The sequence below is a fragment of the Microcaecilia unicolor genome, chromosome 7, assembly GCF_901765095.1.
Source record: "Microcaecilia unicolor chromosome 7, aMicUni1.1, whole genome shotgun sequence".
NCBI lineage: Eukaryota > Metazoa > Chordata > Amphibia > Gymnophiona > Siphonopidae > Microcaecilia > Microcaecilia unicolor.
The window spans coordinates 99,222,466-99,246,465 of record NC_044037.1 but is presented as its reverse complement, the minus strand read 5'-3'; the positions used below and the strand labels follow the sequence as shown (position 1 = coordinate 99,246,465).

Sequence of the window (24,000 nt, the reverse complement as noted above, 5' to 3'; positions counted from 1 at the left end):
GTATCTGCAAATCATGGGCACTACAATGGGCACCAGGATGGCACCCCAATATGCTAACCTTTTTATGGCAGAACTGGAAGATACATTTTTTAATACATATCAGACTAAACCCCTAAAATACTACAGGTAGACTGACCTTTCTCTTGGGCTGGAATTGATGTGCAGTGTTAAGGGAGAATTCCTCTTTACTTGGATATCACAAAATAGATTCTGGTCTCAAATACAGGACTAGAATACCTTAAAATTCCATTCTGTCCTTTCTTCTCTTACAGAATCAAATGATATTCTGCTTTCCTGTGGGAATAAGTCCAGCAGTGACCATTTCCCGGAGGTTTCCTGGAGAAAGGAAGACTGGCACCTCAGTCAGGAGCTCCAGCTGATGGTGCATGCTGAGATGTGGCATTCATTTGATAGACGTCTCCTTCTACCAGGCCATACTGGAGCCAGTTTGATTTTGAGAAACCTCACAGCTAAAGACAGCGGCATTTACACATTCACTGCTGATAATATTAGTAGCACAATCCTCCTCAATGTCAACGGAAGTGGTACGTGCAGAGGAAGGGTCTGTCAGACAGGAACGATCTCGCCTTACAATCAGGCCTCCTGCTTTCTCAGGATTCCAGAGCTGTGGCAACTGCTATTGATTTTTTTGCTGGGCCTGAGGGTAACGTGGGTGGCCACTAGAGATTGTGGATGTTGACATCACTTCCACTTCTGCTTTCACTGGCCTGTGCCACTGCCACTGACTAAGTGGGCCTGACTCCAAAGTGGAAGGGTCATGTCTCACCCACGCCTACCTGTGGCTACCCTCTGTTTGCAAAGGAGACAAAAAGGATGATGACAAAAAACCTCTAATGGACTCAAAGAGTTCACATCAAAAGTTTATTACTAAAAACTGGACGACATGAATCGTGTTTCAGCCACTCAGGCCTGCCTCAGGAGTCCCTGTAAATTGTATCTATGGCAATTTCTGGAAACACTATTGTTCCTCAGAATTGTGTATCAGCATAGAGTAAAACATACACTCTTAAACTCGACTTGAATGCAACGTCGCCAAACTCTAATGAGCACCATTAAAGGATGTCAGAGTTTGCCGACGTTGCATTCAAGTCAACACAATTCTGAGGAACAATAGTGTTTCAAGAAATCGCCATAGATACAAGTTACAGGGACTCCTGAGGCAGGCCTGAGTGGCCGAAACACGATTCGTGTCGAGTCCAGTTTTTAGTAATAAACTTTTGATGTGAACTCTTTGAGTCCATTAGAGTTTTTTTGTCATCATCCTTCTTGTCTCCTTCGCTGTGTTTGTTTGCCTTGATTGACCTGTGTGGAGGCTTCTTGTTCTTCTGTACCTGTCACTACCCTTTGTTTGCTACAGTATTTAGGTTAGACAGGGAGGGAACAGCTCATCTCTCAGTAAATGAAAGACAGCCATGGCTTATCAAGCTGCTAGGTGGTGTTGTATAGTAACGAAGTAAAAGTAATGTGTTACAATAGTTAAGTAAACATTTCATTACTTTTACTTATTACCCAGTACAAGAAAGTATGAGCACTTTTACTTGTAACAAAATATTAACTGAGCCAATTTTGAGTACTTTTACCTCATCATTACATGCTGCTTCGTTACAAGGAAAAGGCTGAAGTACTAAATTTTCCTCCCCCCTCCTCCTTTTCACATTACTCTGACATCTTCCTTCCTGCTTTCCCCCCATGGGGTCCTTAAAATTTGCCTTCAGTCTCCAGCAGCTGCAGCAATTAAGAGGTCTCTCTCTTGCCATTTTTCCTTTCCTCACTCTGTGTGTCTAGCAATAGCATTACTCTCTCTTCCCTCATACAGTCCTTAAAATTTGCTTTCCCTTCCATAGCTCTCAGCCACAGCCCTTAACACAGACAACCTCTGGCAGACTACGAGGTTGCAGCAGTGAAGACAGGCAAACCTCCAGCGGACTATGGGGCCTTCTCTCTGCTGCATCCCGCCTCCTCCGCATGGGTGGGACGCGGCAGAGAGAAGGCGCCATAACCCATCGGAAGTTACCTGTTCACTGCGACCTTGCAGCCTGCCAGTGGTTGTTTGCATCAACTGCTGTGGATCCATCCTTACCCTTCTGGAGAGTGGAGACTGCCTATTTTGATCTTCAATTCTTCAATATTGCGGCTTCTTTGCATTGGAGAGAAAAAAAAGCTTTGAGACAGCGGGTAGCAATGGGTGGGTCCTTCTCCCCTGCCTTGTTTCCTGCTGCTCAAGAATCGGGAGCCTCCACTACAGGTGCAGCTTCTCTTAGTTCTGTCTGTCTCTACTAGGGTTACAGTATGTCCGGATTTACCTGGACATGTCCTCTTTTTGAGGACATGTCCGGGCAACCGGGCGGGTTTTGCCAATCTGCCTGTTTGTCCGGATTTCTGGACAAATGGGCAGGCTGGTGGGCGGACAAATGGGACAAACGGGCAGATTGCTAGCCTCCCCTCCCCTTACTTACTTCCCTGGCGGTCTAGTGACCTCTTCCGCCTTCGGGGCAGGAAAGAGCCCCCTCTTTCCTGCCCGGAGCACTGCCCTGCATGCATCCTTCCTGTTCGTGATCTCGGCGCCGATTCAAAATGGCCACCAAGAGTTGAAGTGACCTCACGAGACTTCAACTGTCTGCGGCCATTTTGAATCAGTGCAGAGATCACGAACAGGAAGGATGCATGCAGGGCAGCGCTCCGGGCTGGAAAGAGGGGGCTCTTTACTGCCCCGAAGAGGTCACTAGACCACCAGGGCAGTAGTAAGGTAAGGGGAGGGGGGTGACGGGGAGGAGGAGTGACGGGGTATGTGACAGGGGGGAGGGGAAAATGTGACAGGGGGCGGATCAAGGGCATGAAAGGGGCAGGGCATATGCCCTCCTTTTTGTGGGACAAAATATGGTAACCCTAGTCTCTACTCCAGCCAACAGCCAAGATTTTTAAAAAAAAGTTTTATTTGTAATACTGGTGGGCTTCTAGGTGGGGAATTGCCAGATTGGGAAGGGAGGGGATAAGCCATCATGTCAGACTATAGGGGAGGGGGAGGGCAGGGCAGGGTTGATGCTGGGCTACAAGGAGAAATGGAGGGATAGGACAGGGCAGTGGTCCACAGTAGAAAAAGGAAAACATGGTTAGATACTTGTTATTTATCATTTGTTATGGGGGGGGGGAGGGGGGTTATTATATGTTTAATTATATGGGAATATGTTAATTTACTGCGTTCACTGCTGTGATACAAACGCAATTAGCAGTATTTCATATTTAATAAACAAACACACATTTTGCAGTTGTAGTATTTTTACTCAAAAGTATAATATTAGGCACTTACTTTTTTACTTTTACTTGAGTAAATTTTAATGCAATTTTCACTGTTACTTAAGAAACAAAATATGCATTTATCTTTAGTTTTACTTAAGTACTTTGACCTAGTACTTTAAACAACTTCTGCTAGTGCTGCTAGGCTCCTCGTCCTCTCCTGCTAAGCTGCTGATAGCAACAGCTTCAACTCCAGCTCCTGCTACTCCCCTGGCTAGTGAGAAATAGGAAAATTCCTAAGCACTATAGAACAGCCCTCTGGGAATATGGAAATACCTGCGGCACTTGAAGGTAACTTATTTTGAGCTATCGGTTGAAAGGCTTGTGCTATATATAAAGGAAAAAAAACAATAAAATATGGGGCATTTTCTTCCCATTTCCCATTTCTTATCTTTGCACTGCACCAAAAGGGCCGATGCAAAAACATAGTAAACATAGCAGATGACAGCAGAAAAAGACCTGCACGGTCCATCCAGTCTGCCCAAGAAGATAAATTCATATGTACTACTTTTTTATTTGTACTGTCCTCTTCAGTGCACAGACCGTATAAGTCTGGCCAGCCCTATCCCCGCCTCCCAATCACCAGCTCTGGCACAGACCCTATAAGTCTGCCCAGCACTATGCCCGCCTCCCAACTACCAGTCCCACCTCCCACCACCAGCTCTGACACAGACCGTATAAGTCTGCCCAGCACTATCCCCACCGCCCAACCACCAGCCCCGGCACAGACCGTATAAGTCTGCCCAGGACTAGTCCCGCCTCCCAACCACCAGCCCTAGCACAGACCGTATAAGTCTGCCCAGCACTAGCCCCGCCTCCCAACCACCAGCTCTGCCACCCATTCTAGGCTAAGCTCCTGGGAAACCCTTCCTTCTGCACAGGATTCCTTTATGTTTATCCCACGCATGTTTGAATTCCATTACCGTTTTCATCTGCACCACCTCCCGCGGGAGGGCATTCCAAGCATCCACCACCCTCTCCGTGAAAAAATACTTCCTGACATTCTTCTTGAGTCTGCCCCCCTTCAATCTCATTTCATGCCCTCTTGTTCTACCGCCTTCCCATCTCCGGAAAAGGTTTGTTTGCGGATTAATACCTTTCAAATATTTGAACGTCTGTATCATATCACCCCTGTTTCTTCTTTCCTCCAGGGTATACATGTTCAGGTCCGCAAGTCTCTCCTCAGCCATGAGCAGAAGCACATGGTTACTGCACAGTGTACACGCATGTTATTGGCCACACGATGCAGAAAGGGGTTCAATGCAGCAGTTAACTCATGCAATATACATAGGCACATAATACTGTATATTTAAATGAATGGAAATTATGCTATGAGGTATCTCTCCTCAATGCAAAAAAGTAAACAGGGATTTTAGTATGTACACAATGTCAGAAATTCACCACCAGGTCTGAGACAGTGTAGAAGGGTTAGTCAAGAGGATTTAATGCCGATTGTGGGGATTTACTGCCAGTTTTTTCTTTCTTTCTGTGACCACAGCAAGTGCCTGCAATTTTAATGTTTAAACAATTTTAAAAGTGCAGAATATTCCAAGCAGCATGCTGCAAACAATTCAACAATTTTCAATAAACTTATATAAACCTCTCCCACCAACCCTCGGCAGAAAGCATGTATTTTCTCTCCCTATAAAATCCCTCCCATTTCAACCCCCCAGTCACCCTCCTGTCTCCCTTCTTACAGTTTAAAGTACCTGCAATTTTTAAAACTCAGAATGGAAGTACGGGGGAGGGGGAGGAGCACTGCCTAGTAAACCCCGGCGCTACAAAAATTAAAATATTTTTGTAGCTCCGTAAATGGCTCACACTGGGGTTGAGAACCATCACTGGCTGCTGCGGTAGCCCTGCAATACTTCCAGTTTAGTGTGCGGTAAGCTCATATTGGGCTTACCACCGCTTAGTAAAAGACCCCTGAATTTGCATCTCATTAGCTTTCTGCATTGCCGCAGAATATTTTCTTGCTAATTTTGCAGTAGAGTCTTTCTGCATCAACCCCTGTGAAAGTAGTGTATCTATATTTCATTATTTAGCCTTTAAGTTTCACGTCTCTGTACTGGATCTGAGACTGCCCCTGCTGTGCAGAAACAATAGACAGATTGTTACTCCACCATTTTTCCTTGGAAAGGGGGGTATGGAAATATAAATAAATATATTGTATGGTTTCTTGACTCAGATGAGGTGTTTGCCACTGGGATCCCAGGAGAAAATGCACAGCTTCCCTGCAGAGGAGCCAATACCACATGGCACAAGGACCAGGAAGGCTGTGTCCAAAATATAAATCAGAGTTCAAAGTACAGCATCCACAATGGGTCTCTGGTGATCATGAATCTGACAGATGCAGACAATGGCTGGTACGTCTGCCACACAAAGAAGAGATCCCTGCGCGTCTTTCTCTGGCTGCACAAAAACGAAGAGGGAAGTAAGTGTGAAACTCAGAGGGATGGGGGATAGGTATGCAGGATCACACACAACTCCCCTACCTTCTTTCTTTCTTTCTTTCTTTCTTTCTTTCTTTCTTTCAGCTTTTAGTTCAGTATCCTGGCACCATGATTTCCCACTTGCAATCACTGAGGGAGACTTCCTCTGTTTAAAACAAACATTATTCCACTATTCTTAGTCTGGCTGTTGCACCAATAGTCTTTGTGGCCAGGAGCCATGCATCGGGGCGCCTTTCAGAATCCTATATTATAGGCTTTAAATCAGGCCATCAGGTGTTGACCTTGCTAATGACCCTGATTACCTGCTTCCCTCTGTGCTATGAACACTGCCTCTGCAGTATCCCTACCTTGGCCATTCCTCAGTGCAGAACTTCCAGTTTAGGAACAAAACCAGGGACCTTTCACATGAAAGTGGACTGGCACACTGTCTCCCTCCCCTACAATCTAAGCCACTATGATGTTCTTTCTCTCTCACCCCTGTCCATTTATTTGTCTCTGTCCCTGTCCATTTTCATCTCTGCCTCTATCTCTTTCCATCCTCCAATCTGTCTCCTTGGCTGTCTCTTTCTGTCTGTTGTTCTCTCTCTTTATACTCTATTTGTTTCACTCTGTTTCCCTCCTTCACTCACTGCTACTTTATCTGTCTGGCCTGTCCTTCTCTCTTATGCTGTTTAAAATAGAGCTGTGACTTCACTCTCTTCTTTCTCTGCCATGGACTACGTCACAGAATCCTGCAACATCACGTCTCAGCCTGGCTCCTATGTCTCCCTCCACTGCAATGAATCTCTTGCCCGAAACTGGAGAAACTGCTCCCTGATCCTAAGGAAGAACAGTTCTCATGTGCTCCTCTTAACCATCAGCAGAACAACTCCAGAGCGGCCATGGGGATTCTTTCTGCATGGCTCCATCTTCCTTCTTATACCTGATGTGACTCTCGACGATGCTGGAATCTATTTCTGTATCAGTAGGGGTCAAAATTACTCAGTAAATATGACAGTGATCCCACATCCAGGTAAGAAACTGGACTGCAGACATGGAGATATGGGCAGACAGGTACAGATTGCAGTATTGGTTGAGGGAATCCCTGAAATGGCGAACTGATAGTTACTAGTACTTACCATAGAAAAACAACTCTAACTTCTGTTGTCACCTCAGTAACAGTAATACTAACAGATACACTCATAAGTATTTTAATTGGGTTAACATGAGAATTAGGCAAAGATGTTGTAAAAGAGTTTGAAAGCCTTATTCAGACGTGACAAGGTAAAGATAGGAATATCCTTACTGTTTTTTCCTTTCTGTCATCTCCTACAACAGTAAGGACCGATGGAGGCTGGCACTCAAGAAGTGTAAGAGACTAGCAGCAACATAATATGAATGAACACCAATTCCTACCCAGAATCCTTTTATTGCCCCATTCCGTACCTGGTATGAACACTCCCCAGGCCAAAAAGTACTTGGTGTAAAATATAACCTTGAAAAAGTGAACATGTGGAGGCGTATTTTGAAAGCACTTAGACATAAAGTTCCATAGTAATCTAAGTTCTTTGAAAAATAAGAAGAGACCTGGCTCGACATCTCTTCCATGGTTAGAAATTGTTTTACACCGAGCAGACACTCACAAGTTGTGCTAGTCACCTATAGCTTCAAGGTATTCTTTCTAAGGGGTGTTACCTGCATATATCATAAATGTAAACCACTTTGATTGTACCACAGAAAGGCGGTATATCAAATCTGACCAATTTCCCATTACCTATTTTTACTAAGCTGTCTTATAGCATTATTGCTCATTAAAGACCAACTAATGCAACTTATTAGCCTATAACATGCATTAATTGTAGCCCATTAATTGGCCATAAAGCAGCTTAAATCAGGCCAAGAGTAAGATTTTTAAAAATTAGTTGCATTGCAGCTCAGAGTTATGCAGGGGCATAAGACAGTTTAAGTTGATGTAACAGAAAATATAAAACAAGAATTTAGAGATACTCCAACATAATTATATCTGGCCTTCTCGGTATCTTAAAATTCCTGTGCCAGCTATTTTATGCATTGAGCAGGTGGGTATGAAGTGGCTTTCTTTTTCAAGCCTGTGTGGGCAGGCCCGAGCATGATGGTAGGGCCTTACACTACGGATAGGGCTGGGGCCACTAGGGCACAAGATACCTAACTGAACAATCAGCCTGGCAAACCTAACCCCATCCAAATTACCTTGCATGTTTATATACCCTCTCATGATAATTCATTAAAGACTTCAAGATAATAATATAATCCCCCCCCCCCATTACCACCACCATCCCACTCAGCACATTCAAATAATTTCACAGCCTAATGAAGATGTAATTTGTGATTTTTAAGGACAGCCTAAAACAAAAATTAAAATACACTAATTAGAAAGTAAACCATGCAGTATTGATTGAGCTAATCCCTGAAATGGCTGACTGATAGTTACTACTACTCACCATAGGAAAACAAAATCAAATTCTGTTGTAACCTCAGTAACGGTAACACTAACTCTTTTAGGGGTTCTTTTACTAAGCCGCTGTAAAAACTGGCCTACGGTAGTATAGGCGCGTGTATTGGGCACGTGCTGGGCCACTTTTTACTCCGTCTGCAAAAAAGGGTTTTTTTTTTTATAAGACAGGAAAAGGGCATGCGGTAAAACTGAAACTAGCGTGCGCCTAAAACCGGCCTGAGCTCTTAACGCCACCCATTGATCTTGCTGTAAGGGCTCACGCGCTACATGTGTGGTGACCGGTCAGTGTGTGCCAACTGCCAATTACCGCTGGAATTGCAGCGCTTGGGAGGAAATAAATAAATCATCCAGGCATTACAGGTGCACAGCAAATCTGAAATTCCCACCAGGAGGACGCGGTAGCCTGGCGGTAGTCTCATTTTGGTGCATGCTACATGCACGTAGAGCCTAATACGCCTATGTAAAATGGTCCCTCAATTAGCAAGTACTTCAGAAATAACACCCTTCAGTAAAAACACTCAGAAGTATATAACAAGCCTGCCATATCAAAACTATACTGGCTCCTAAATCTCAAACAGCAAAAACCTTATATGAAAAGGCAACATTGAAAATATTATACTAGCCTTACTATAACACCAATACAGCTTCTACTGGGGAAATACTGCAGATCCCTACTCAGAAACCGAATACTTTGATGGCAATTCTGTAAATTGGCACCATAAATTAGTCGCCACAGAAAGCCGCACTTAGCGCCAATTCTGTAACGATGCTTAAGCACAACTAAGCTGTTATTTATTTATTACATTTTATATACTGTAATACCTCGGTTTTCGTTGATAATCCGTCCGAAAACAATCGGCGAAATCCGAAACCGACGAAAACCGAGGCAATTATTTCCAGATGAATCAATGTAAATCCAATTAATTCATTCTAGACACCCCAAAATACATACCAAAAACACATTTTATAAATATAGTGTTTAATACTAAAACAATAAGAAATTAATATAAAATGAATATAAAAGACTAATGTAAAGAAGAAATGAACATTTAACATTAGCACTCGCAATCAATAAAAAAAGCACAAAAACACTGGAAAGCAATGGAATTGTTTGGCTAGACGCGTGGGGTGATGCTCACACAACAAGAAACAACGCCACACTGAGCAAAATTAGCAGCGAGGTCACATGGGCGCGCCGACAAAATCCGAGGCAACCAGCAAAAACCGAGACAAAGTTTTCGCAGAAAAAAATCAACGAAAACCGAAACGGGTGATAACCGAAGTCAACGAAAACCGAGGTATTACTGTACTGCCAAAAGCCTGCATATAGGCATCTAGGCGGTTTACAATGTTAAAATAAAACTAAAGGCAGGAGAGAGTAGAAGAGAGTAAGGTGGGGGGGGGGTAGCATTGGAGAGGAAAACAAATGAGTTTTTAAGGCCTTTGAAAACTGGAAGTGACAGTTGGTTTCTGAGACTGTGGGGCAATTCATTCCATAGTTTAGGGCCAATATACCTGAAAGCAGAGTCCGGGAGATGCTGAGGCAAAGAAGGGAGGATAAGGAAATTATTGTCAGTGGAGCGGAGACAACAGAGCGGGGTATAGGGAATAAACAGGTTGTTGAGGCAAACACGGTCAGGGGAGAGAATAAGACTTGTATACCAGGAGTAGAATTTTGTATTTGATACAGGCAGGAATAGGTAACCAGTGTTCTGCATAGAAAAGGGGAGTGACATGGAATACAGGTGTAAGGCAACATTAGTGCACCAAAATATAGGTACAGCCAATTATGTAAACTCAAAGGTAGGTGTAAGTGGGCACGCTTAAGTGCACCATGCCACACATGCAGTCATAGGCATCGGATTGGGGGGAGCCAGGGGTGCTATAGCACCCCCAAAAATCTAGAGGGAAGAGGAGGTGCACAGGCTGGGTGGAAGGGGGAGTGAGAGAGGGGGAAGACACTAGATGGGAAAAGGGGAGAGAAAGAGGGGGCAGACACTGGATGAAAAGGGGGAGAGAGAGAGAGAGGGGACAGATGCTGGATGGAAGTAGGGAGAGAAAGGGGCCAGATGCTGGATGGAGGGGGGAAGAGGAGAGACTCTGAATGGAAGTGAGGAGAGAGAAGGGTCAGATGTTGGGTGTAAGGGGGAGAGAAAGAATTGGCAGATGCTGGATGGGAGAGAGAGAGAGAGGTGGAGGTAGACGCTGGATAGAAAGGGGACAGAGAGAGGGGGCAGACGCTGGATGGAAAGGGGAGAGAAATGGGGCAAATGCTGGATGGGGGGAATAAGAAAGAGGATAGAGTTAGTGAGAGACTGGGAAACAAGATGAAGTGATATAAGAGAGCCAAAGTGAGGAAAAGAAATGGCAAGCTGTAGGTAGACACAGTAAAAAAAAAAATAGGAGGGGGGAATTGAAGACTGTACACTAGGAAAAAATTAAATCTGGACAGAGGCAGAAAAATAAATTACAGAAAGCTGAAAGGAAAAGGAGAAGAAAGGAGAGAAAAATGGACAGGAAATCTTAGCAAGAGAGTTAAGAAGCCAATGAGGAAAGCAGAAAAAAGACAGGAAAAATGAATTTTATTTTTAGTTTAGGATAACGTAGTGTGGTAGCTTTATTAATAAATATAGAAAATGAAATAAGGTGGTATCTTCATTAGTTTATATAATGTAGTGTGGTATCTGTGTTAATAAATATAGAAAATGGAAATAAGGTGATATCTTAATTGGACTAATTTTAATACATTTTTGACTAATGTTTGGAGGTCAAACCCTCCTTTCTCATGTCAGAACAGAATACCATAACAGCAGTATATTGTTATGACCTGAGGAAAGAGGTTTTGGCCTCTGACAGCTGATTGAAAAATGTATTTAGTCCAATAAAATGGCATCATCCATTTTTTGTTTTATTTGTATTTGTTAACTTATAGTGTAGTGATTGGAATATGTCAGTTTTTGAAATTTACGTCTGCTATCTTTATATTTGCACAGTACAGGGGTCATGCATTACTTTTTCTCTGGAGTCACACTGTGGCTTCTTGGGGGTTCAGTTTAATATTTATTTATTAGGATTTATTTACCGCCTTTATGAAGGAATTCACTCAAGGCGGAGTACAGTAAGAATAGATCAAACATGAGCAATAGGCAATTACAACAGTAAAAATATTCAAAACAATACAAAGTATGGCATGGTATACTACTTACAATGTCACACAATACGTAATAGAACATTATAATTGATAGTGAAGGGTAAAGCAAAAGATGTAACACACACAGAAGGTGTTCTCTCCACAGGAAAACCGCAAAGCAAAGGAAACAGTGGATCCAAAAAAGTCCTCTCACAAGTGGTGTCTTCTTAAACAAGGTCTTTATTTCAAATCAATAAAACAACCACCCAACACGAATCGTGTTTCGGCCGTAAAGGCCTGCGTCAGGGGTCTATTGACTTTCAATATAGAAAATAATCATGTGGATCAAATTGACAAGCAGTTAACTTTCTGCTAACTGAGATAATCGCATGCAGCCCGAGTCACTCCTTGTGTGTGTGTGTGTGTGTGTGTGTGTGAGTGAGACAAACAAGTTAGTTACTATTTCCATTAAAGCCCTGGTTGAAGAGCCAAGCTTTCACCTGCTTCCTGAAGTAGAGATAGTCTTGTGTTAAGCACAGCCTTTCAGGCAGTGCATTCCAGAGTGTGGGGGCTACTCCGGAGAAGGCTCGCTTGTGGGTATCACATCGTGTAATGTCTTTTGGAGAGGGTGTGGTTAGTGAAAGTCCTTGAGAGGATCTTAGTTTTCTTGCAGATGTGTGGAGGATCATCCTATTTTTCAGGTACTCGGGGCCATTTCCTTTCAGGGCCTTGAAGATCAGGCATAGAGTTTTAAATTTAGTCCTGTATTGTACTAGTAGCCAATTAAGTTTTTGCAAAAATGGTGTGATGTGGTCACATCGCTTGCAACCTTCTATTTGTCTTGCTGCTGCATTCTGAATCAACTCGAGCTGGTGCAGACTCTTTGTAGTCAGACCATTGCATAGTGCATTGCAGTAATCCAGTCTTGATGTTATCATGGCATGTACAACTGGGATAAGATTTATCTTCTCGATGTAAGGAGAGAGGCAGTGTAGCTGTCACAAATAGTAGAAGCAGTTCTTGAATGTTGCTTGGATTTGGGGAATCAGAGTAAGTATTGAATCTAACTGTATTCCAAGGTTCATGACTTGTGATTTGAGGGGGAGTTCGTACTTCCCAAAAGGGGTTTTGATGTCAGGTATGTATCCACTTGTGTTAGGGACCCAGAGAAGCTTGGTTTTACTTGGATTCAGGCAAAATTTGCTGTGTTTAGCCCATTCTTGAATTGATGCTAGACAGGTAATCAGTTTATTCAAGGCTGTGGATAAGTCAGGTTCAGTGGGTATGAGTAGTTGCACACCATCCGCATAGATGTAGAACTGAGTATCCATTGACCGAATCAGCTCAGCTAGTGGCTTGAGGTAGATATTGAACAGAATAGGTGCCAGTATCGACCCTTGTGCGCAGGTCAGTGTCAATGGTGGTGATGAGTTGCTGCCAAACATTATGGATTGTTGCCTATCTGATAGATAGGATCTGAACCAAGCAAGTACTGTTCGATTGATACCTGTTTCTCTCAGTCGTGCTAGCATGATATCATGATCCACAGTGTCAAAAGCTGCTGAGAAGTCAAGCAGTACTAACATTGAGGCGAATCCCTTGTCTTGGTTTCTGTGAAGATCATCTAGTAGGGATACGAGGACCGTTTCTGTACCATAACCAGGACTGAATCCAGATTGACATGGATCTAGCCAGTTTCTCTTTTCTAGCCATTCATTAAGTTGAACACAGACTGTTTGTTCTATGAGTTTCTCTAGAAACAGGATGTTGGATACTGGCCTGTAACTTTCAAGTTTGGCCTAGTCAAGGTTGTTTTTCTTCAGCAGAGGGTGGACCACTGCCCTTTTAATGCTGTTGGTACCTGCCCATTAGAAAGAGAGGTGTTCACAATTTTCGTGGCGCCTTCTATAAGGCACACACTTGCCTGCTGCACTATCTTTGATGGGCAGGGATCGAGGGAGCAGGTAGTTGGTCGAAAGTCTCTTAGGATTTTGTCAAGGCTCTCCTCTGTCATTGGGTTAAAAGTGTCCCATCTGTCTCTGTTAGGGGGGGGGCGAGTTTGTGCACCCCTGGTTGACTGGTTGGGGACTGGGTGGGATTGCCTGTAAATCCTGGTGGAGACTTTTAATTTTGTTGGCAGAGTATGCAGCAAAATCATTGCAGTACAGTTTAGAATGGGCAGGCTGGTTCTGTTGTGGGGGCTGCAGTAGGCTGTTTACTATACTGAACAACTGCTTGGTTGAATTGGCAGCCTGTGCAATGCATTGAGAGAAATACTGTTTTTTGGTTGCTATTAAGGCTTGGTGGTACTTTGCCATGTGCTTCCTACAGTTTAGTCTGTCTTCATCCAGGTGAGAATTGCACTATCTCCTTTCCAGTTTAAGGATCCAAAGTTCTGGAGAAAACCAAGGTGAGCGTTTGTGAGTGGGGCATAAGACCTTTTTTAGTGGGTGAGACTCTACTATTGTTTGATCGATTAATTGTCTACATATTTTTATTTTTAATTTGTGGTTAATTATTTTATACTGCATGAGAGTCTGTCTGTGTTCTATGTATATGAAACAGACATGTGCATATCCTGCACAGTTAATGATAATCTGGCTTCTTTAGTTTTCCAATAGGGTTTATTTATGTTCTAGTACCCACTGCAGTGTTTGTGGTGCTGTGTTTTCCTAAGTAGGTGCTTGTTATGTGATTTTGGAAATTACGCTGCTATTATGGTATGGTAGACTTGCTCTTTAAGTCCTGAATGACATCTTTAATTTAATTAACTAATCATTGATACAGTTTCACAGGACCTTTGTCTATTCACCTCATAACACCCTTGTTAGGCACTGAAACAACCTCACAGGAAATGTCTCTCTAGCTAAACTTAGACACAATCTAACAGCAACTGCCTGAAATATGCTTTCAGTATACTCAAGGAGACGCAATACACATCTTAAAATCCCTTCTAGGAATATACATCCTAACATCCTATAGGAGACAAAATGCATCTCCTAAAACTCCTCCTAGGATTATATATCTTAACATTAACCAGTACAACAGGAGCCCCACCACAGGACGATCACAAATCAGACCCTTACTATACAACCCACACCACAAAACACTACACACCTCCTTCCACCATGTCAAGAATCCATCAAACAATAGTAGGGTCTCACCCAAGAACCAAACACAGGAAACAACTAAGAAAGGACCAAATCAACCAAAACAAAACAATCAATCGACAACTAGTAAAAAAATCTCAAAATCATGACAATACAAGAAAACTATCAAACAATTCAAGTGGGATACATAAACACCATATCAGCAGTGAACAAAATGGAAATCATAAAGGACTAAATTAATGAGAAAAACCTCAGATTAGTGTTCATCAATAAAACATGGATTCACAGCAAAGAAGACCCTATAATCCTGGACCTCTGCCCTCCAGGGTACAAAATCCTACCCTGGACCAGAAAGGGTAAAAAGGAAGGGGACATCACACTAATATACAGATCCCTCTTCACAATGGAAACCATTACCAAATCCGTAACGCTGCAACTTGAAATCACCTCAATCAGGATAAAAGGCAAATCACCACTTAACCATCTGTGCTGTAGCATATTCTATAGACCCCAGGAAATTCGAAAGAAGCTCAGACAAACCTCATGGACTTTTTATCAAACACCTGTGTCACCAACCCAAATGTGCTGTTAATAGGCGATATTAATCTATATGTAGAAGATCAAAACATGAACAGCACACTAAAGAATGCAACAAATTTCGTCAACTATGGGAATTCAAAAGGCCACAAGTGAACACAACCCACAGAAAAGGTCACACACTAGATCTACTAGCATATAAATTCTTAACAGACCAAAACTTCTCACTAAAGAACCATAAATGGACTGAAACTCCCTGGTCTGATCACTTCTGATTAAACATGACCCTCTACTGAAGAGAAAAGGGATCTCGCCAAATGCAAAGTCAAACATCATACAAAACAAGAGGGAAAGTCACCACAACTAAATTCTGGCAGTCCATGTATGAAAATCATTGGTCACCGCCAACCAACTCCATAGAATTCCTCGCAGAATGGGACAGAAGATGCACCACCTGTTGGATTATTTGTAGTAAATAATTAGCAGATTTTAGTACACACAGCTTCAGCTTTAGAAATGTTAATTTCTTTCTTCATCTCTCTCTCATTCACCCCTGAATAATTCACTGCTGAGTCACTTTAAAGTTGAAGTAACAAAACATCTGTTTACTCACAGTTTGTAGTTAGATTATAATCAGACAGGCTTATATATACATATTACTATACATTTGTATTATCAGCTCCTTCCATGTGCTTAGATGGTAATGGATGCTCACACCACCATAGATCCTCTCAGGTTAGGAGAGATCATGAGCTCCATGTGCTCCATGTGCTGCATGTGCTGCATCTATCCCCCACAGGAAGTTGCATAGCTGTGTGACCTCTCTAAGTAATTCACATCAGAGGTCACAGAGTAATCACAGAGAAATAATAGGTGACAGGCAATGCATGTAAAATACAATAAATTCCAACAAACCCCTTCTCATGCATAACTGTCATGCAATTATTTATTCATACAAAGTCCAAGCTTTATACGCAGATTCACAAAATGTTCTCTGGGTAACGGTTTGGTCATGATGTCAGCTGTCATCTCACTGGTGTGACAATAGTGTAGACTGATGACCCCTTCTTTTGCCAACTCTCGCACGTTGTGGTATTTCGTTGCGATGTGCTTGGTGCGTGACTGAACCTTGTCATTCTGTGACAGTCGGATGCAGCTCTGATTATCTTCCATTATCTGGATTGGTCTCTGTTCAGATATTCCAAAATCCAGCAAAAGTTTTTCAATCCACATCAGTTCTCTGCACGCTTCCGATACGGCCACGTATTCAGCTTCTGTAGAAGACAAACTCACAATACTTTGTTTATGACTGGCCCATGAAATTTGTACATTTCCATACATAAACACATATCCACTTGTGGATTTATAATCAGAATGATCCCCTGCCCAATCTGAATCACAGTAACATATTAGTTTTGGATTACTATTGGCTGAAATCTTTAATTTACAATCAATGGTACCCTTTAAATACCTTACCATCCTTTTAACTGCAGTCCAATCTGATTTGGTAGGTGAGCTGACCCTTCTGCTCAAAATTCCTACTGCATTTGCTATATCAGCCCTGTATGTGGTAGCTAGATATAAAAGCTTACCTATGGCTGATCTATATTGGATGTTATCTGGTAAAGGTTCTCTTACTGTTTCATCCTTCAGAAAATCAGTGATCATGGGAGTGCTTACAACTTGGGCATCTTGCATACCTAAACTTTCAATAAGCTCATTTATTTTCTGCTTCTGGCTTAGAAGATAAGAACCATCATTTTGTTTCTCAATTTCTATACCAAGATAGTATGACACATTACCCAGTTCTTTTATCTCAACATTCAGGTTTAAACACTTTACAATGTCCTTGTACTCTTGCTCACTTTTGCTTGCAATGAGCAGATCATCAACAAAAGCTAAAATGTATGCATATTGTCCATTTCTGCACCTAGTGTATAAGCATTTATCTGCTTCACCTTGCTTAAATCCTAAATTTGTCAATATTTCATGCAATTTGTCATTCCAACATTTTGCACTTTGCTTTAATCCATAAAGACCTTTGTTTAATTTACACACTAGCTGTCTTTGTTTTGTATTTATGAAACCTGTTGGTTGTTCCATGTACAAGTCTTCAGTTATATCTCCGTGAAGAAACGCTGTTTTCACATCAATGTGGTTGACTTGCATGCCTTTTGAGACTGCAATGCTCAGAAGTGTTCTTATTGTCGTGTGTTTCACTACAGGTGCAAACACTTCATCAAAATCTTCTCCATATTTTTGAAGATATCCCTTTGCCACTAATCTGGCTTTATACCTTTCCACTTTTCCTTGTGCATTCCTTTTTAACTTGAATACCCATTTGCATCCTATAGCTTTCTTGCCAGGAGGTAATTTTGTAAGAATCCAAGTATTATTTTTATCCAATGCATCAATTTCTTCTTGTGCAGCTTTACGCCATTCAGCAGCTTCTTCTGCTGACATTTTCTCAATCTCATCCCATGTTAAGGGCTCTTGAGCTTCTGCTGACTTTGTTAGGTAAGACAGTCTTGGGGGTGGAACACCTTTGTTTTCCCTGGATGAGCGTCTGACAACAAGTTGGTCTGACCTTTCTGCATCCTCTAAATCTGAGAGTTCTTCTCCAATTGATTCCCCTTCTCCAACTGTACTGTCTTCTTCAATGATCCTTTCTGTGTCTGCTTCCTCTGCCTGTTCCTCGTTAGATACAGATGAGTTGCTTTCAGACATCTGCCTTGGTATGGCATTTATATACACTGGCATGTCTATTATGGTTCTAGTTTCATATTCTGGATGATAAGGCTCATCTGGGATAATCCAGCCTTTATCAACCCTTTTGTTTTCATCAAAATATTACATGTCTTATGCAACAATGCCAGTTTTCAGATTCAAAATTCTATATCCTTTGTGTCCTGGAGCATAGCCAACTAAATGCCCTTTCTGTTGTGGAATCCAGCTTATGCCTTCTTTGCTTTGGTACATGAGCATATGCTGTACTTCCAAATGTTCTTATGTTTGACAGGTTTGGCTTCCTACCATGCCATGTCTCATGTGGTGTGCGCTCAGCGCCTTTAGTTGGCATTCTGTTTTGTAGGTACACTGCTGTGAGAATGGCTTCCCCCCATAGTCTTTTAGGGAGATTGCTATCTGACAGCATACATCTGGTCATTTCCACAAGTGACCTAAATTTCTCTCTCTGCAACAGAATTTTGCTCTGGTGTATAAGCTACTGTTGTGATATGCTGAATGCCTTCTTGTTCTAGAAATGTGCGCATGCTTTGTGAAGTGAACTCACCACCATTGTCGGTCTGAAGAACCTTTGGTTTTCTTTCAAATTTATTGCTCACCATGGCTACGTATTTCTTCAGCATGTCTGTGACTTGACTTTTTTCTTTCAGCAAATAGGCCACACAATATCTAGAGAAATCATCCAAGAATATTAGCACAAATCTGTTATTTCCCAATGATGGGATATTAAACGGTCCACATAAGTCACTGTGTATTAAGTCCAGCACTTTATTACTCCTATTTCCTGTGTATGCAGGAAATGAGGGCTCACACCTTTTTGAGTAACACAGTCTATGCATTTCTCCATTTTACCAGCATCTGCACTTATCTGAATGCCGGTGGCCAGTTGCTTACTGTAAAGATCCTGGATCACCTTAGAATCACGATGTCCCAGGCGGCGATGCCAGATTTCCAGACTATATTTACCATCATTCTTCCTTACTTGCGCCATATGTGAGGCTTCACCTGAAATGCTCAGTTTATAAACATCATTATGCATAAAAGCTTCAGCATACACTTCATCATTTTTAGAGATTGTGCACTTACTGTTTTCAAAATAGAATCACAAAATCCCTTCTTATCTAATGTAGATACACTAAGCATATTGCAAAACTGCTTGGGGAATATACAAGACATCACTTACAGGAATTTCTTTAACTTCATTAGACACTTTGCATTTTAAGAATCCAATACCTTTTGCTTGGATCTTAGCAGTCCCTGCGTTTGCAGTTTTAAGAATACCTTCCTCTGGACACATTTCCTGAAAGAAATCTTTACCAATTGGTTAAATGCATGTGCTCCCCGAATCCAAAATCCAAGTACTTTCATTTGAATTATTATTTACCATAGTCAAAGATTTTCTGCCATTAGAAAGCCCTTGTGTTTATCTTTGTCCTTCATACATTTCCTGGTTTGAAAATTCTTTAGTTCCATTGGCTTAGGTGAGCTAGAGGGAGTGTTTGTGTTTCCTTACACCATTTAGATACATGTCCCTCCTTTCCACATGAGTAGCAAATCAGCTTGCCCTTGGGTGGAGTTTTCCCATAGCTCCGCCTTCCTCTGTTCTTTGCCAAGAAATTTGTTTCATTCTCTCTGACTTGCTTGAGAACACATCTCCTCAGAATCATTTATTATGCATTCCTGCCTTAGTTTTGATGTTGCCTGTTCAAAAGATTGCCCTTCAATTGCCTCATTTACAGACCTAAAAACATCAAACTTCTTTGATAGTGAGGTAAAAAGAAATGCTCTTTTCAATGCATCACACATGGGAATTCCAGAAAGTTCTAACTTTTAAAATGAAGACATAAGATGCATAATGTGATCATTACATTTACTTTTATCCCTTAATTTGGTTTCATTCAACTCTGCTAACCAAATTGGTTGCTGCTTTGCATATGTAGTTGCATACATAGTTCTCAGTTTATATAAAATGTCCTTTGGTGTATCTTTTCCCTCCACTAATATGGCTTGTTTCTCTGAGAGAGCTTCCAAAAGCATGCACTTCACATAATAGTTTGCATTGTCCCATTCAGCCATATTTTCAGCTGTTCTGTCTTGGTCTAAGCATATATTTAATCCTTTTGCTCGAAGGAGACATATGAATCTTAGTTCCCACTGCCGATAATTAAACTCAGTTAATTTAGGCACCTTGAGAGAATAGAAAAATAGTGAATTTCTTCCCTCAGCCATTTTCTTAGCCTTCTGTCTGCTGTGTGGGGGGAGAGAGAGACAGACTGAATCTTTCCTTTAAAACTTAAGAGAAAAAATGTGGCCTTTTTTTCTGCCTGGTAATATTTCTCTTCTTTTTCAATTCCTGGACCCTGGGCCCATAACCCTTTGTTGGATTATTTGTAGTAAATAATTAGCAGATTTTAGTACACACAGCTTCAGCTTTAGAAATGTTAATTTCTTTCTTCATCTCTCTCTCATTCACCCCTGAATAATTCACTGCTGAGTCACTTTAAAGTTGAAGTAACAAAACATCTGTTTACTCACAGTTTGTAGTTAGATTATAATCAGACAGGCTTATATATACATATTACTATACATTTGTATTATCAGCTCCTTCCATGTGCTTAGATGGTAATGGATGCTCACACCACCATAGATCCTCTCAGGTTAGGAGAGATCATGAGCTCCATGTGCTCCATGTGCTGCATGTGCTGCATCTATCCCCACAGGAAGTTGCATAGCTGTGTGACCTCTCTAAGTAATTCACATCAGAGGTCACAGAGTAATCACAGAGAAATAATAGGTGACAGGCAATGCATGTAAAATACAATAAATTCCAACACCACCATCCTGGACGAAATAGCACCTATGTGAACCAAAACCTCACAAAAACACAACACAATCCCTTGGTTCAACAAAGAACTGAAAGTACTAAAAACAGAATGCAGACAACATGAATGAGCGTGGAGAAAAAATAAAAACAAAGATACAACTAACATATGGAAGGAAACACAAAAGAGGTACAAACACAAAATAAGGCAAGCCAAAAGAAAATTCTATAAAGAACAAATAGGCCTCGATTATAAAGACACAAGGAAAATGTACGAGTTAGTAAACAATCTACTAGACATCAAAACAGTGACAACAAATACCATAGACCTCCCACCAGCAGATGAACTAGCCAAACTTTTCGAAGAAAAGATCATCAACCTATGCAAAAACCTACCTCAGAAAAGTACCAATCTAGAAACCTACTTAGACAAACTAGACCCAACACCAGAAGAAACACCAGCAGACAGGATATGGACAAATTTCACCCAACTCTCAGATAAGACAGAAGCCCAAGCAATAAGAAAGTACTCTTCTGCACACTGTTCTCTAGATACATGTCCAAATTACATCATGAAAACACCCCCTAAACATTTTATCGAAGATTTATTTATTTTTTATTTATTGCATTTGTATCCCACATTTTCCCACCTCTTTGCAGGCTCAATGTGGCTAACAAACATCATGAATGTTGGAAATGTATAAGAGAATATACATTTACAGTAGTATTACATAAGGATCTTGTTTAACATGATAATGATGAAATAAGATAGTAAAGTGACAAGCAATGCTTGTAAGACAGTTCTGGGTATATTTGTAGGAGTTCACATTTGTTGATCTTTGTGGTATGCCATGTTAAAGAGATGGGTCTTCAGTAGTTTGCGGAAGTTAGTTAGTTCATAGATCGTTTTCAGGCTGTGTGGCAGCACGTACCAGAATTGTGTGCTCAAGTAGGAAAAGGTAGAGGCATGCGTTAGTTTGTATTTTAGACCTTTACAGTTGGGGAAGTGAAGATTGAGGAATGTGCGGGCTGATTTTTTAGCATTCCTGGGTGGTAAGTCTATCATGATTCCTAGGATTTTCAGGTTGTCTGAGATTGAGAGAGATAAACCCAAGGTATTGATAGTTGTGAATTTTTTGGTGGTGTGAGAGGATGATAGACCGGTATTTGAAAACCAATCCAAGGCCAGTACAAAGAAAATGTTCCACTCACTGTGGAAACTCAAACGTATTCTTTAACATGTGTCAAACCATGGTTCTGGCCCATGTGGATTATTGCCACAGAGTCTATGCAGGATTAAAGACCAAATCCTAAAGAAACTACAAACAGCACAAAACACAGCTGCCAGACTCATCTTCGGAAAAACATGATTCGAAAGTGCCAAACCCCTTCTACAAAAATTGCACTGGCTACCAATCAAAGCATGCATATTGTTCAAGATCTGCTCTATAGTTCATAGAATAATCTTTGGCCTATCACTAGGATGCATGACCAATATAATAGACCTACCAATCTGGAATACAAATACCGCAACATCATCTTACCTATCTATTCACTTTCCTAAATGTAAAAGACCTTCAATACAAATCATCATACGCTTCAAGCTTCTCCTATGTTAGCACCAAGCTCTGGAACACAATATCGACAGACCTAAAACTCAAGAATAATTACATAACCTTCCAAAAACATTTGAAGCTATACTTTTTCAGAAATTACCTTCTAAATGAACCAACCTAACCACCCAAATTACCAAATAACAATACAAGAATATGATTATTGGTCAGAAACTGAATGAAGCTGCTGTCGCCAACCCAGCTCAACAAACACTAACTTACTCTAGATACAATGTAATTACTCTATAAAAACTATATCCTAGTTCCATATAATCTGCTACAAATCTACTAAAATCTATCTCTGTGCCTTAAAAACTCTATTCCACTCTAGTATCTCTAACCAATACACTACATAATCATGTAAGCCACATTGAACCTACCAATAGGTGGGAAAATGTGGGATACAAATGCATAAATAAATTATAAATTAGATATGTCTTTTATCAATGTATTTTGTATATTTTATTTCTTTATTACACATTTGTTTGATTTATGCCATACATTGTCTGATTCTAGACCCCTGAGGCAGGCACTTAGCCAAGACACGGTGCCATGTTGGGTCCTTTCAAGAGTGAAGTATTTTATTCTCCAATCATCGTCCTGTTGTTTTTGGAAGAGCCCTGCTGGCTACACTGCTCATCCTGTGAGCACTTTTACATGTGAACTACAGTCTTCCATTTCTGTGGAATCTTTCTGTACTTGGATTTTAGCAAAGCCTTTGACACAGTTCTGCACAGGCGTCTGATAAATAAACCGAGTGCCCTCGATGTGGGTCCTAAAGTGACTGACTGGGTTAAAAACTGGTTAAGTGGAAGGAGAAAGAGGGTAATGGTAAATGGAGCTTGCTCCGAGGAAAAGGATGTTATTGGTGGTGTACCACAGGGATCAGTCCTAGGGCTGGTTCTTTTTAACATCTTTGTGAGTAATATTGCGGAAGGACTGTCCAGTAAGGTTTGTCTCTTTGTGGATGATACCAAAGTATGTAATACGGTGAACACACTGGAGGGTGTGGATGGCATGCGGAGGGATCTGGCAAAGCTTGAAGAATGGTCCAGAAATTGGCAACTCAGATTTAATGCTAAAAAATGCAGGGTCATACACTTAGGTTGCAAAACTCAAGGGAACAGTATAGTATGGGGGTGAAGTACTTTTGTGTACGAAAAAAGAGCGAGACTTGGGGGTAATTGTGTCGGATGACCTCAAGTTGACCAGGTAGAAAAGGCGACGGTCAAAGCTAGAAGGATGCTCAGGTGCATAAGAGAGGAATGTCCAGCAGAAGAAAAGATGTTATATTGCCCTTGTATAAGTCTCTGGTGAGGCCCCATTTAGAATACTGTGTGCATTTCTGGAGACCGCACCTCAAAAAGATATAAAAACAGGATGAAGTTGGTCCAGAGGGCGGCTACAAAATTGGTCAGTGGTCTCTGTCATAAAACGTATAGAGACAGACTTAAGGCTCTCAACAGGTATACATTGGAAGAAAGGTGGGAGAGAGGGGATTTGATAGAGACATTTAAATACCTCTGTGGCATTAATGTGCAGGAGGTGAGCCTCTTTCAAATGAAGAAAAATTCAGGAATAAGAGGGTATAGGATGAAGCTAAGAGGTTATAGGCTCAGGAGTAATCTAAGAAAATACTTTTTCACAGAAAGGATGGAATTTGTGGAATCACCTCCTGGTGGAGGTGGTGGAGATGAGGACTCTCTGAATTTAAGAAAGCGTGGGACGGGCGCGTGGGATCTCTTAGAGAAAGGAAGAGCAAGTGATTGCTGTTGATGGGCAGACTGGATGGGCCATTTGGCA

The 24,000-nt window shown here is 41.4% G+C and overlaps 1 protein-coding gene across 2 annotated transcripts in view; it reads left to right on the top strand.

The window, feature by feature from the left end:
• Nucleotides 1-24,000, top strand: part of CD19 (CD19 molecule) — a 171,849-nt gene that overhangs the window by 14,397 nt on the left and 133,452 nt on the right. For both annotated transcript variants that reach the window (XM_030208735.1, XM_030208734.1), the window contains exons 2-4: nt 273-545; nt 5,504-5,749; nt 6,496-6,780. In XM_030208735.1, coding sequence (XP_030064595.1) covers nt 273-545; nt 5,504-5,749; nt 6,496-6,780 — 804 coding nt within the window. The remainder of the gene's footprint in view (nt 1-272; nt 546-5,503; nt 5,750-6,495; nt 6,781-24,000) is intronic.